This window comes from Poecile atricapillus, chromosome Z (assembly GCF_030490865.1).
Source record: "Poecile atricapillus isolate bPoeAtr1 chromosome Z, bPoeAtr1.hap1, whole genome shotgun sequence".
Taxonomy (NCBI): Eukaryota; Metazoa; Chordata; class Aves; order Passeriformes; family Paridae; genus Poecile; species Poecile atricapillus.
This window is the reverse complement of record NC_081289.1, coordinates 79,041,772-79,056,148: the sequence shown is the minus strand read 5'-3', so window position 1 is coordinate 79,056,148 and position 14,377 is coordinate 79,041,772. Positions and strand designations below refer to the sequence as shown.

General features: G+C 44.3%; 1 protein-coding gene across 3 annotated transcripts; it reads left to right on the top strand.

Moving 5' to 3' along the window:
* Nucleotides 1-796: 796 nt before the first annotated feature.
* On the top strand, nt 797-13,769 carry LOC131573354 (IgGFc-binding protein-like). 3 transcript variants are annotated; one of them, XM_058827247.1, is made up of 14 exons: nt 797-928; nt 2,078-2,144; nt 3,066-4,319; nt 5,072-5,388; nt 5,863-6,193; nt 6,771-7,234; nt 8,229-8,790; nt 8,993-9,585; nt 9,787-10,360; nt 11,417-11,616; nt 12,050-12,430; nt 12,677-12,963; nt 13,102-13,133; nt 13,423-13,769. In XM_058827247.1, the coding sequence occupies exons 2-13, from the start codon at nt 2,084-2,086 to the stop codon at nt 13,106-13,108; spliced, it is 5,031 nt and encodes a 1,676-aa protein (XP_058683230.1). In that variant the 5' UTR covers nt 797-928; nt 2,078-2,083; the 3' UTR covers nt 13,109-13,133; nt 13,423-13,769. The 3 variants fall into 3 exon arrangements, with proteins under 3 accessions (XP_058683230.1, XP_058683229.1, XP_058683228.1); XM_058827246.1 differs by having other exon boundaries at nt 13,081-13,133; XM_058827245.1 differs by lacking the exon at nt 13,102-13,133.
* Nucleotides 13,770-14,377: the final 608 nt, after the last annotated feature.

Below are 14,377 nucleotides of genomic sequence, written 5' to 3'. Positions count from 1 at the left end.
CACCCCTTATCATCATTTTCCTGAGACTGAGCACCCACCAGACTCCCTCAGCTGTTCCTGATTCTCCAGATCCTTCTTCAGCTCTGTTCCCTTCTCTGGGCATCCTCCAGCCCCTCAATGTCTGTCTTGCCATGAGGGATGCAAAACTGCTCCCAGGATTTGAGGTGTGGCCTCAGCATTGCCAGCACAGGGGATGGTCACTGCCCTGCTCCTGTTGCCACACCATTGTTGGGACAGCCCAGAGACCATTTGCCTTCTTGGCCACCTGGAACAGCTGGCTCAGGTTTTGCTGCTGTCATGACTGCCCCCAGGGCCTTTTATAATGAGTGGCTTCCCAACCACTGTGCCCCAGCTTGGAGCTGCAGGGGTTGTTGTGACCCAGGGACAGCATCTGGCACTTCCCCCCCAGTGCACGTCATGCCATTGGCCTGGTTGAGGAATTGATCCTGTCAATTCTTCAACCCACAAAATGTTTTCTTTTTTAAAAAAAATCCCTCCTTCCCCTTCCCTTTCTGCCATTTTCCCTCTCTTTTTACCCCAACCAGACTCCCTATTTTCCAAAAAAATATGCTATTTCTGCTCTCTCAGCTCCTTGTCATTGTGGAATAATTTAAACCACATTGGGCAAAAAACCCTTGATATCTGGTAATTCCAAATTTTGACATCAGTTTTAACAAAAAATCCTTGTTTTTCTCTCTGTTTTCACCTTTTCTGGCCAAAAATTATCTCACATCATTGGGTGGGGTGGTCCCCTGGGGGTGCCTAGATTAGTCATTTTCTTCCCCCTTTTTCTGCCAAAATGAAAAAATAATTGAGGGAGGAGCCAGATCTCCTGTCCTGGGATTGTGTTTTCTTCACAGATTTGGGGATAAAACGGAGCTCTTTGGGGATACAGAGCTAAGCTGGGATCAAACAGGGCCAAGGGCAGGTAAGAGCAAACATAGATCTAATAACTGATAGTTTTTTTGGCAGGAAAGACTCTAAAGTGGGAAAATCCACCTGAAAACTCCTCAAGCCCTCTCCTGTCCCCCAGTCCCCGACCCCCACCTGCCCCCCTCCCCCTGCCCTGGGTCCGTGGCGAGCAGTGGGATTGGAAGGTTTGTGAAGGGATTTGGGAAAGAAAAAAGCAGGATAGAGGGATGAAAGAGAACAAGAGAGGGGGAAAAGGAAGGAAAGGAAGAAGAGAGAAGAAAAGGGGAAAAGAATGAGGAAAGGAAAAAGGGGGAGGAAAGGGAAACTTGGGAAAAAAGAGAGGAAAAGAAAAAATAATGGGAAAATGTGGGGTAAGGGGAAAAAGGCAAAAAAAGAGAAAATAGGAAAAGGGGGAGGAAAGGAAAACTACGGAAAGAAGGGAGAAAAACAGGGGAAAATGTGGGAAAGGGGGAAAAGCAGAAAAGGGAAAAGAGTGAGGCAAGGGAAAAAGGGGTAGGAAAAAGAAACCAAGGAGGAAGAAGAAAATAAAAATTAAAGAAGTGAAGAAAGAAAAGGGAAAAGGGGGAGGAAAGGATAAAAGGGCAAGAAAATTAAGTAAGTGGAGAAGTAAAAAAGGGGAAAGGGGATAGAAAAGGGAAAAAAGATGAAGAAATGGAAAAGCCAAAAGGGGATTTGGATAGAAAAATGGGATTTAGGGAAATGAGGAGAAAATGGAAAAAAGAAGCAAAAGAATGGGAAAAATAAGGATAAAAGAGGAAATCACAGAAAATTAAGAAGAGGAAAAAGGAAATGGGAGGAAAGGGGAAAAGAAGAAAAGAGGAAAAGGGAAAAGAGATTCTAAGTACCTGGTATGATGGGGGAAGGCATGTGGAAAGGCTCCCCAAAATCCAATTTTGACTCCAGGTACAATAAAATTCAAATTTTTGAGTAAATGCAATTAAAACAGAGAAGTTGTGGGTAGCTTGAATGAGAAGAACAGATTTTGGGGACAAATTCAGTACAACACTGATTTTTTGGGATGAGTGCAAAGCTGAAACACACAAATTTTGAGTTTTATGTCAAGAAAAGGTGAATTTTGGGAAAATTCTTGTGATATTTCAAAAAATATGAGAATCTGAGTGGTTTTTTTACCTTTTGCACCCAGAACATTATGGATAGCAGCTCGGAAAAAACATACGTGCTGAAATGCTTCTGGATTGTTATGTTCTCAGGTAAGTTGAAACTGGGTGAGAAAATGCCCCAAAAGCTGTAAAATTCCCCTGAAATAATTAATTTCCTCAAAATAAGGGTTTTACAGCCCACAAGAAGGATTTCCCAGCTCAAAAGCTTGATCTTTTGCCCAGGGAATTAATTGGGTTTTCATCAAATTCATGATTGTTCAAATGGTTTGTTTCTGTGAATGATGATCCAACAGATTAATCTAATTCATTAAATATTTGTTCAGAGTTTACTCTCCCAACTGAAGTTCATGCTTACATCTTTATCCAACTGGAGAATGAGTATATGAAAAATTAATCAGATCAATGACCAAATTAACACTCCATCACATCAGATCTAACAAATCAATAGTTCATAAAATCAATCAAATCAATCAAATCTGTGATCCATTAAAGCTATAATCCATCAGATCAGTGTTAATTTACATTTTTTTCTCCAAAGTAATATCGCATCAAATTAAATCCATAATCCATAATCCATAATCCATAAACTCAATAAACTGTCAAATCAAAATCAATGACCCATGAAATTAACAGTTCATCAAATCAACAGTCTGCCCAATAAAAAGTCCATCAATTTATTAATCCATTGACTCAAAAGTCCATTGGTTCAATAATCTATTGAATCAATAATCCATTAAATCAATGATCCACCAGATTAATAGTCTAGTAAATTAAATAAAAGGTCTGTCAGATTGAAAGTCCATCAAGCCAATAATTTATCTAATTACTAACCCGTTAAATTAATAGTTCCTTAATCAATAATCCACCAAACTGATCAAGTTATCAAATCAATAATCTAGCAATCAGTGGTCAATGAAATCATCTGTCCATCAAACCAGTTATCCATCAAACCAATCAAATCTCCATCAAATCAATAATCCATGAAATTACCCCTCTTCTTCCTCCCCCCAGCTCTCCTCCATGCCCCCAGCATCACCTCTGAGATGTCACCACCTCACCTGGGTGATGAGTTCCTGGTGGTCTTCCTGCAGAATGGCGACCAGCGCACCCTTCGCAGTGATTTCCGCCTCCTCCTCCTCACTGGCCCTTCCCCATCCACCACTGCCACCATCTCCATGAAGAGACCGGGATTACGGATGACGGTGCAGGCAGCTGCCAACCAACCAGTCCTGGTGAAGATCCCACCCCAAGCTGAGATGGTGGGAAGCCAAATTTTTGAAAACGCTGTGGTGGTGAAGACCACTGCTGCTGTCACTGCAGTGATGGTCAACGACAAACCCATGGCAGCTGACTCTGCTGTTATTATTCCGGTCCACAGGTGGGGGACAGAATATCATGTGGTCACTCCCAACCCTGGCCCCACCCACAATGCCCAATTTGTGGTGGCCGCTTGGGATCAACCCACCACAGTCAACATTCACCTCAACGCCGATGTCATCTTTCGTGGACGACTGCACCGACGTGGCTCCACTCTTACCATCCCGCTGGAGCCATTCCAAGCAGCACAGATCCAGAGTGTAGCTGATCTTTCTGGAACACGGGTGGTGGCACAGAGACCAGTGGCTGTTTTCAGTGGTCACACCTGCGTGGGCAGGCTGAGCCGCTGTGATCATGTGGTGGAACAGCTCCACCCTATCTCCCAGTGGGGAAAATCCTTCCTTGTGCCACCTGTGCCCTTCCAAGGACAATCCAACCTCATCTACATCACTGCTGCCCAACCAACACGTGTCACAGGTCATGGTGAAGTCACCGAGACCACACGAGAGATACAACCCAACCACTCACTGCTCTATGGCACCCAATCTCCAAAGGGGCTGTTCCTCACTTCCGAAGATGGTGTCCAGGTTTTTCTGTTGGGAAGTGGCAGAAACAGTGGTGCAGTGGCCTTTGAGCCGTTTTTTGTCAGCATCCCGGACATAACTAATTACTGCAACTCCTACAGCATTGTTGCGCTGGAGGGATACGACAACCGCATCCTGCTGGTGGCCAAGACGGCAGAAACTGCTGGAATACTGCTGAACCAGAGGCCGTTAGGGAGTGTGGCGTGGGAGCCTATCCCCGGGACAGAATATTCATGGGCTGGGATAAATTTGGGAAGTGGATTTGGAATCCATCATGTGGAGCATGAGACAGTGGCATTTGGGGTATGGAACATCGGGATGGGACAAGGGAAACGCTATGGAGCAGAGGGAGCTTGCGACAGTGGTGAGTGGAGGTGGACTTTGATATCAATAATGGATATGGAATTATATAGATATCAATAACAGATATTTATACTAATTATATTTAATTATATGTAGTCATGCAAGTAACAAAGATCAATTAAATAAAAATAATAGCATTGCATAATATTGTATTATAATAATATAATATATATTATAATGGTAATATTTTAAAAATACAAACATATGGGAAAAATATTTAAAAAAATCTATATGTAATATGATAAATGAATAAGAATCAATGGAGAAATACATAAATAATACATAAAAATCACTATCTATAAATATAAACATAATAAATTGTAAATATTTAAGTATTAGAGACAAATATATATGATATAACATGTCTGATAAATTTATATTTATACTTATAAATTAAATAAATATAAATATAAATATAAATAAATATACTTTATATTTATATATTATTTAGAATAATATTTTATTATTATATTTTATATTATTAGTATATCTTTTATATAATTTTTATATTATTATTATAAATTATTATATTTTTAATAATTCTGTATGATGGAAATACATAAGCAATATGTGGATAAATAATTAATATCTAAACAGAGATAATATATAGATATTTATAAATAAAACAGAAAAACATGTAATTACAAATCAGATATGAAAGCATGCAAAACCTATAAATAAATATATACTTAGATATATCAATAATATAATCAATTAAAAGAATTTAATCCTCTGTCACTAATAAACTTGAAGACCCCTGCCGGCAGATGCAGTGCCGCTCCAAGGAGAGCTGTCACCTGGACAAGGGCTCACCCACCTGTCGCCACGACTACCTGGGCACCTGCACAGGCTCCCCATCCCTGCAGTACCACACCTTTGATGGGGCCTCTGTGTCCTCCCGTGGTGGCTGCAGGTACACCCTGGCCAGGTACTGTGGGGCTGACCCCACCCTGGAGCCCTTCACTGTGGAGGAGCAGCGGAGCCGGGATCACTCCCAGAAGCCATTGGCCAATGTCTATGTCTACACCTACAATATTTCCATCCGTGCTGGTGAGGACAAGGCTGTCCAGGTGAGTGTCCCCAGATACATTGTTCCCAATAAAACCCCATTTATTCTAAGTGGATTAAAATTTCTGAGTGAGTTTGACCTCCCAAAATAAAGGAAAAACATCAAAAAAAGTGTGAGAGGATAAATTATTACAATATTGATGTTGGCCTTAAAAAATAAGTGGAACTGCCACACCAGTGGAATTTGGGGAAATATTTCCATTCCCAATCAGTTTTCCAAGTGGAATGTGTTGGGTTTTTTTTCCAATCCTGGTCTCCATATACACAAGATTAGCTCAGAAGATGTAGAAAATTGTTCAGATTTTTGAGTTCTTTTGGTGTAAATCTCTAGGAACTAGGGCAAAAATTCTGGTTTATAATGAAAGCTGATTATTCACAAAATTATTTCTCCCTCTGTTTGTACCTATGTGTTTTTTGTGGGGTTGGACACCACCTTCTGAGGTTTAACCCTCTTCCTCATCTTCCTGCCCCACAAGGTTAACAACAAACCCATCAACCTTCCAGCCACCCTGGAAGAGGGAAAAGTCCAGATTTTCCATAATGAGGGTCGGACCATCCTCCAGACGGATTTTGGGCTGCAGGTGACCTATGATGAGGACCAGGTTATCATGGTGGCAGTGCCCAGCAGCTATTTTGGGGCCAGCTGTGGCCTCTGTGGCAACTTCAATGAGGATACAGATGATGAAGCCATGGTTCCCAATGGTATTCCTGGTGAAGGTGGTGAGGATTGGGCAGAAAACTGGAGAGATTCTTCATGCCAGGAAGATTGTGGAGACCAGGAGACTGTACAGGGCATGGAAGGGTGTGGTGAGTTCATGTTGGGGTCTGTGAGGATGTGGGGAAGGGAGAAGAGGATCTATGTAAGAACAGAGCTGTGGGTATTAGTCTAGAGCAATAGTTGTAGGCATCAACACAATCAATGTGTCTTTCAACCCCAAAACATCCCATAATCCACCCATCCACCTAATCTGACTTCACGTGTCTGTAACACATGGAATTATACCAGCATTTTCATGAAGGCCATCCCTTCTTGGTGTCTCATGTACTCCACAACCTTTGTTGTAGGCATCAATAAAACCAGTGGGGATGGAATGACCTCAAAATCTACCTGATCTCATTCCAGCTGCCCAAAAACCAGGGAACTGTGCAGAGTTTTTTTCCTGAGGGTTGTCCCTGTGGGTGTATCTTGAACTATAGATTGGTTTAGGTGTCAGTGTAACCAACACCTCCATTACAGGGAAGGCTTGCATTGGTTGGTTCTCCCTAAAATACTGCTAAGTACTCCTGATTTGACTTCAGGTGTCCACAACACATGGAATTCCACTGGGGCTATCCTGAGGACCATCCCTGTGTGATATCTCACAGACTTTTATATCTCTTGTAGGCATCAAGGCAACAAACAGCCCCAGCATCACAGGCTCTGCTTGTTACCACAACAATCGCTCCTACAAGCTCCATGAGGAATTTTGGGAAGATGGGAGCTGCCAGAAGCAGTGCCGGTGTGAGGGTTCAGGGATGGTGACTTGTAAGCCAGGGGGATGTAGATCCCATGAGAAGTGTGTCATAGTTAATGGCATCGCCAGGTGTACACCTAACAAGCACTACACCTGCATTGGGACGGGTGACCCACACTATACCACCTTTGATGGGGTGAGGTTTGACTTTCAAGGCTCCTGCATCTACCAGTTTGCTGCTCTCTGTAGCCCCAAGCCCACCCTGGTCCCCTTCAATGTCACCGTGGAAAACAACCACCGTGGCAGCCATGCCGTGTCCTTCACCAAGACTGTCAACCTGGAGGTCTATGGGAGTGTCATCAGCATGAGCCAGGAGCACCCACGCAAGGTCAAGGTGGGGAACCCCTCAAGGAATCCCAAATTCCCTCAAAAAATTATTTTCATCCCCAAATTCCCACTTATTCCCCTTTTTTCCCATTTTAATTATCTTTGTCCCTCCAAAATCTTCCTTTTTCCCCCCAAAGTACCCTTTTTTTATGCCATACTCTCCATTTCCCCCCAAATGCCCCCTTTTTTCCCTCCCAAATCCTCCTTTTTGTCCTTCAAATCCCCTTTATCTCCCCAAATACTTTTTTTTTCACCAAGTATCCCTTTTTACCCTTGGACTCGACCCTTTTTCCCCAAATTGCTCTTCATTTCCTCCCAATTTCCTCTTTTCCCACAAAGTTCCCCAGTTTGCCCTCAAAATTATTTTTTTCCTGCAAAATTCCCTTTTCACCAAAAAATTTGTCTTCTCCCCTAAAATGCCTCTTTGAAAATTCTCCTCTTTTTCTGTCCAAGTACTCTTCTTTTCACTCAAATCCCCCTTTCATCTCTCAAATACTACTTTTTCACCCAAAATCACCTCTTTCCCCTAAAAATCCTATTTTCCCATTCCTCCTAGTTCCCCAAGTCATCTGTTTTCCATGAAATTCCATTTTCTTTCCCATGCTTTCCTCTTTTTCCCAACAAATCCTCTGTTCCCTCTAAATCCAACTTTTTGTTGCAAATTCCCTCTTTTTCAGCCAAATTCCTATTTTTCCCTAATTTTTACCCCAAATTATAGTAAATATATAATATATTAAAATTTAATTCAAATATAAAAATAATTCAAATAAAAACACAAAAGAAAGTAAATAGGAATAAAAAGCATAAAGGTAAAAATGAAAGCCAGTAGAAAGTCAATAAGAAGAAATAAATGTGAGAAGAAAAAATTGGATTAAAATATAAGAAATTAAAACAAAGTTATAATAGAAGTAAAAATACAGTGACAAAATAAAACTGCCAAACTATGATCTCAAACCTCTTCCCTCCTGTCTCCACCTTTTGTCTTCCTCCCCTTTCCACAGGTGGATGGTGCCTTTGTGTCTCTTCCCTTCACCCACCCCCACTTTTCCATGTTCTACCGTGGCGTCCATGGCTTTGTCACCACTGACTTCGGTGTCACTGTCACCTTTGACTGGTACAGCTACGCCCGTGTCATCCTCCCCACCACCTACTCTGGTGCCGTCTGTGGCCTCTGCGGCAATGCCAATGGTGACCCTGATGATGACTTTGTCACCCCTGGTGGCCACCGCTCCTCCAATGAGACCCAGCTGGGTGATAGCTGGAAAGTGGGGGACGTCCCTGGGTGCTCACCTGGTTGTGGCTCAGAGTGCCCGGCATGTGATGCGGTGAAGGTGCAGACGTACCGTGGAGACAGGTACTGTGGGGTGATCGCCCGAGCAGAGGGACCCTTCCGAGAGTGTCACCGTGTCATCAGCCCGGAGCCATTCCTGCAGGACTGTGCTTTCGATGCCTGTCACTACAAGGGACACCGTGACACAGTGTGTCAGGGTGTCTCTGCCTACGTCACTGCCTGCCAGAGTCACGGGTTGGTTGTGGAGACATGGAGGACAGCAGAGTTCTGCGGTGAGTGTGGGTGGGATGGGGGCAAACAGGACCCTCCCTGCCCTCTCCTCCTTTCCCTCCCTCCCTGACCCACCCTGTTTCTCCCCCTCTTTGTTCCCTCCCTTCATCCCTCCCTCCCTCTTTTCTTCCTATCTTCCTTGAGGGACTCCCCTACCCTTTGGATATTCCCCTCACTCCCTATCTGCTTCTTTTTTTTCCCCAGCTCTTTCCTGCCCTCCTCACTCCCACTATGAGCTCTGTGGGAGCCCCTGCCAGCCCACCTGCCACACCCCCTCCATCCCCACCTCCTGTCCTGCATCTCCTTGCTCCGAGGGCTGTTTCTGTGACACCGGGTATGTCCTCAGTGGCTCTGACTGTGTCCCCTACTCTGACTGTGGCTGTGAGTACCTTGGTCGCTACTACCAGAAAGACACCGAATTTTACCCCTCATGCCGGGAGCGCTGCCGCTGCAGCGCCAACGGCACAGTGACCTGTCAGGAGGCATTCTGCAGCGCCCACGAGGAGTGCCGGGTGGAAGATGGGGTGTTGGGATGTCACCCCACTGGTTACGGCCGGTTGGTTGTGTCAGGAGACCCCCACTATGTCACCTTTGATGGACGCACCTTCAATATCCCGGGATCCTGCACCTACGTCCTGGCACGGGTGTGCGAGCCGGCACGACAGCTGGTCAACTTCACGGTGTTGGTGGAGCATGAGGCAGGCAGTCATGGTGACCCAGTGCTGATGAAGAGGGTAGTGGTATCCATCCATGGGTACACCATCACCATGGAGCGGGGACGCAGGTGGGAGGTGATGGTAAGTCTGGAGACCCCCATAGTGATGTGGTGAAGAGGGTGGTGGTGTCCATCCATGGGTACAATGTGAATTGTGGATTCCCATTGTGATGCCCTGATTACAAGGAGGGTGGGTGTTTCCCTCCACAGCTACACTGTCACTATGGAGTGGGGCCTGGTGACTATTCCAAGTGTCACACATGTCACCCTATCCCCATTCCAGGTGGACTTGGAGCACTATACCCTCCCACTGGTGACAGAGGACAAGAACCTCGGCATTGCTCAAGAGGGGAATAACATCATTCTCCACACTGCCGCAGGAATCCGCATCCTGTACAACACAGCCACCTTCCTCCTCATCACTGTCCCCGATGTCTACCGTGGCCGGCTGTGCGGCTTGGGTGGTGACTATGATGGGGACCCTAGTGATGACTTCCGGCTGCCCAGTGGGGCGCTGGCGGAAACCACCCAGGAATTTGTCACCTCCTGGAAGGTTCCAGAGAAGGACGGAGCATGCAGTGATGGCTGCGACGATGGTGTGTGCAGTAGGTGTGATGTCACCAATGAAGCAATATACAGCAGGAACGGATCCTGTGGAATCATCCGTGACGCAGAAGGGCCATTCCAGGGGTGCCACCCGCGTGTCAGCCCCATGGAGTATTTCACCCATTGTGTCCATGACATCTGTGCTGCGAACGGGGACCGCACCGCCCTGTGTCACGCGCTGCAGGCATACACTGCCGCTTGCCAAGCTGCTGGCGCTACGGTTGGAGTGTGGAGGACAAAGGAGTTCTGCCGTAAGTCAGAAAGAATTTTGCCACTCCAGGTCCTCTTATCTTCAAAAGCTACATTTTCTCCAGGAAAAAAAAAAAAAAAAAACAACTAAAATTTTGGGGAAAACATCTCTCCAGTTTTGGAAAAATAGTTATGGAAAGGATTTCCCTCGGGTGAGGAAATTTTGTCATTTTGAAAAATGTTGCCTCAAATTCTGAAAAAGTTTCCCTGCATTTCAAAAAAAAATCTCATTTTGCAAAATTTCCTTCGAGTTTCAGAAAATATTCTCCAATATTAAAAAAAAACCCTTAAAATAATGAAAAAAATTCTAATTTCAAAAAATACTTATATTTAAAAAAGACTTGCAAAAAAGACTTTGCTGAGGTTTTAGAAACATTCCCTCCTGCTTTGAAAAAAAACCCCTTGCATTATGCAAAAATTCCTTTAAAATTTGGAAGTTCTCTCTCAATTTTGATTAAAACCCTTCAAGTCTGAAAAAGGCCCCAAATCTGAAAAAAATTCCTCACCGTTTTTAAAAATGTGTTTTAATGATTATAAAAAATATTATTATTGTTGTTGTTGTTGTTGTTCTTGTTGTTCTTGTTGTTGTTAAGCAAATTTTTAAAAAATCCCTCCAGTTTTGAACTTCTTTCCTATAATTTTGAAAAAAAAAATCCCTTCAGTTTAGAAAAAAATATTTGGCAGAAAACCTTCCCATTTTTGAAAAAACCTCAAATTTCCTGAAGAAAAAACACAAGATTTTTGAAGAAACTACCCATTTAGGTAAAATCAAAAACATTTTACTGAAAATATTTCATTAGGAAGAATAATGCCAGTTTGGAATGATACCTTCAAATTAAAAAAAAAAAAAAAAAAAAAAAAAAAACCCAATTTTGATATGAAAAAACCCTAGTTTTGATGAAAATGCCCAGACTATGGAAAAAAAATCCCATTTTGAAAAAGACTCTGTCAAATTAAAAAAAAACAAACCTTTTTTCTGAAATTGTTCAAATTTTGGCCAAAATCCCACACAATTTTGGAATTGTCCTAACAGTGGTGTTTTTTCCCTTTTTCCCCAGCCCTGTCCTGTCCCCCAAACAGCCACTACGAGCTCTGCACCCGCACGTGTGACCTCACCTGCGCTGCCCTTGTGGGCCCTGCCCGCTGCACCTGGGGATGCTTTGAGGGGTGTCAGTGTGACGAAGGGTTTGTCTTCGATGGGGACACCTGTGTGTCACCTGAGCACTGTGGTTGCCTCCACAGGGGACGCTACCTCAAGGTCAGGTGACAGGCAGGTGACACTTGAGGCTGAGGAGTGGTGGGGCTGGTTTTCTGGGAATTGGGTTGGGGGTTGAGCTGCCCCATCTAGGAAGTTCCAGAGGGTTTGGGGGGGGGGGGGGGGGGGGGGGAAAGGACCATTAACAGCAAAAAGAGCAATTGGCAGGGGAAAAAAGGGGTAATTAGCAAGGCTGTAGCCAGGAAAAAGGAGTAATTAATTAATGATAAAAAAGGAACAGTTAATAGGGAAAAAAGGACAAATAACACAAAAAATTTGTGATTAGCAGGGAAAAAGTTACCATTAACTGGTTGAGCTGCCCAAAGTCCCCCAAATCCACCTGGATTTCTCAATCTCTAGGACTTCCCCCTTGGAACTCAGGAAATTCTCCTACATTTGGGAGATTGTGCTTAACCTGTAAGATTTCCTGTTCCAGGCCGCTGAGACTGTCACCTTCAACAACTGTACTAAGGAATGCCACTGTCACCCATCACGGGGACTGGTGTGCAGGGACACACAATGTCCCCAGGACCAGGTGTGTGTCATCCATGACGGAGCACAGGTGTGTGCCAGGAGGGAAGGTCAATGCCGGGTCATGCCTGGAGCCACCTTGATCACCTTCGATGGTGTCACTGGGCCCCTGTTGGCTAGTGGCACCTACAAGGTGTCAGCCCTCTGTGATGAGGAGGCACCAGATTGGTTCAAGGTGGTGATGGAGGTCAGTGACTGTCGTGACATGAATGTCCCTGCGGCTGCGGCTGCCATCGTCTTTGTCCGCGAGGGTGTTATCAGCATCAACGGCAACATGGAGGTGTGGGTGAGTGGATCAGGTGTGGGGGTTTTGGGTGGTTTGGGTCAGTCTAGAGGGATCTGGGAAAAAATCTCTCAAGATTTTGCCTGATAGTGAGCTACTTTGTCTCATATGGAGCAGTTTTGCCCAGTAATGAGCCATTTTTGCAAAAAAAGAAGAGCAATTTTGGCTCTTTGGCCAAGCTAAAGCCTGTTGCCTAAGAACAAACTGGTTTTCTATCATGTTTTTTGTAATTCTCTGTAATTTTCCCAGGTCAATGGCCTCTTCACCCAGCCCCCCACCACCATCTCTGACTCCGTCTTTGTGTCTTCGTCCCCTGAGAATGTCACCATCACCCACCACTCTGGGATGTCCATCACCATCACCCGACATGGGGAGGCGACCATCACCGTGACCTCAGGCCTGACCTCCCGTCTCTGTGCCCCCTGTGGGAATTTCAACGGAAACCCCAGAGATGACCTGAAGCTTCCAGACGGACGTGATGCCCAGAGCATTGGAGAAGTGGTGGACATGTGGAAATCCCGGGATTTTGCTGGATGGTGAGTAATTCCTAATTTATTTACCTCAAAATCCAAGAAAAATGTTTTCCCACTCAGAAATTTGGCAGTAATGTCAGTGGGAGAGAGGCTGGGCAGATCCTGGAAGGAATTTTCCAGTTTCTTTGGTTTCATCCGCAGCGACTGAGGCAGATCCTGTGGGAACAATCCGGGTAAGAGACTGCTTTGGCAAAAAATGAGCCATCTTGCATTATAAGGGGCCTTTTTTTGCCCAATGATGAGATATTTTTCCCAATGGGCCATTTTGCATAGTAAATATCATTTTTCCCCAAAAAGTAGCCACCTTCCCCCAAATCAGGCCATTATGTATAAAGCTGAGCCACTTTTGCATAAAAATGACCCATTATTTGCACATTAATAATCTATTTTCCATAATACTTTCCCATTTTTGCCAAAACTGACCCATTTCTGTCCGAAATGATGCACTTCTTTCTCTTCCAGCCACATCTCCCACCAGAGCCGTCAAGAAGTTGATGCTCCTATCTATCCAATCCCATAGGTGAATCCACCTCAAATCTCTCCAAATTTGGGAAAATTCTGGATTTTTCCTCAAATCCATGACATTTTCCTGGATTTTTCTCAAATGGATTAATTCTGTGTGGACCCTAATGCCCTGATCTCCCATCCACCTCCTGGAAGCCAGAAATATATAAAATTCAATAAAATATAAATTTATATATTCAGAAATATATAAAATTTAAAAATATTCAAATCCCAATGTTTTTCCCATATAAAAATGATATTGCCAAGGGCTGGTTTTGATACAACAGTCAATAAATGCTTTTTAAGCTTTATTGGGTATGAATTTGAGGTTTATTTGCTAAGTTTGAAAACTGGAGGGTCATCATCCCAGTGGGTAGGGATATTTTACCCCTAAATGCTGGTCAATCTTGACCTCAATGTGTGTGGCACCGAGACCCTTATATGGGGCACTGCAGCCCCAAAGTATGTGGCATTCAGACCCCAAAGTCCAGAACACTGCAACCCCTAAATTTGTAGCACCATGGCCCCCAAGTGTGGCACATCACAACCACAAGCGTGGGGCATTTTGACTGCAAATTGTGGGGCCATGTGACCTAAAAGTGTGTCTGTGACCCCTAAGTGTGGTATGTGTCACCCCAAAGTGTGGTGCAATGTGACCAATGTGTTCAAAGAGTGGGGCACTATGATATTTGTGGCAATTTGGTATGTCCAGATTGGGGTACCGTGACCCATAAGTCTGGGGCAAAGTGATGTGTGGATCATTGTGACCCAAAGAGTAAAACACTGTGACACACAAGTGTGGGGCAATATGATCCCCAAGTGTGAAGTGTTTTTACCCCAAAATTTGGGGCATTATGACCCCAAAGTGTGAGGCACCATGACCCCCAGGTTTGAGACACTGAGATCCCAATAT

What these genes read in the sequence shown, in the direction of transcription:
- LOC131573354 (XM_058827245.1), top strand. Translation starts at nt 2,084, where the DNA reads ATGGATAGCAGCTCGGAAAAAACATACGTGCTGAAATGCTTCTGGATT. An exon ending in AGAGGGAGCTTGCGACAGTG is followed by an intron (nt 4,320 to 5,071) that starts GTGAGTGGAGGT and finishes ATAAACTTGAAG; the next exon opens with ACCCCTGCCGGCAGATGCAG. An exon ending in GAGGACAGCAGAGTTCTGCG is followed by an intron (nt 8,791 to 8,992) that starts GTGAGTGTGGGT and finishes TTTTTTCCCCAG; the next exon opens with CTCTTTCCTGCCCTCCTCAC.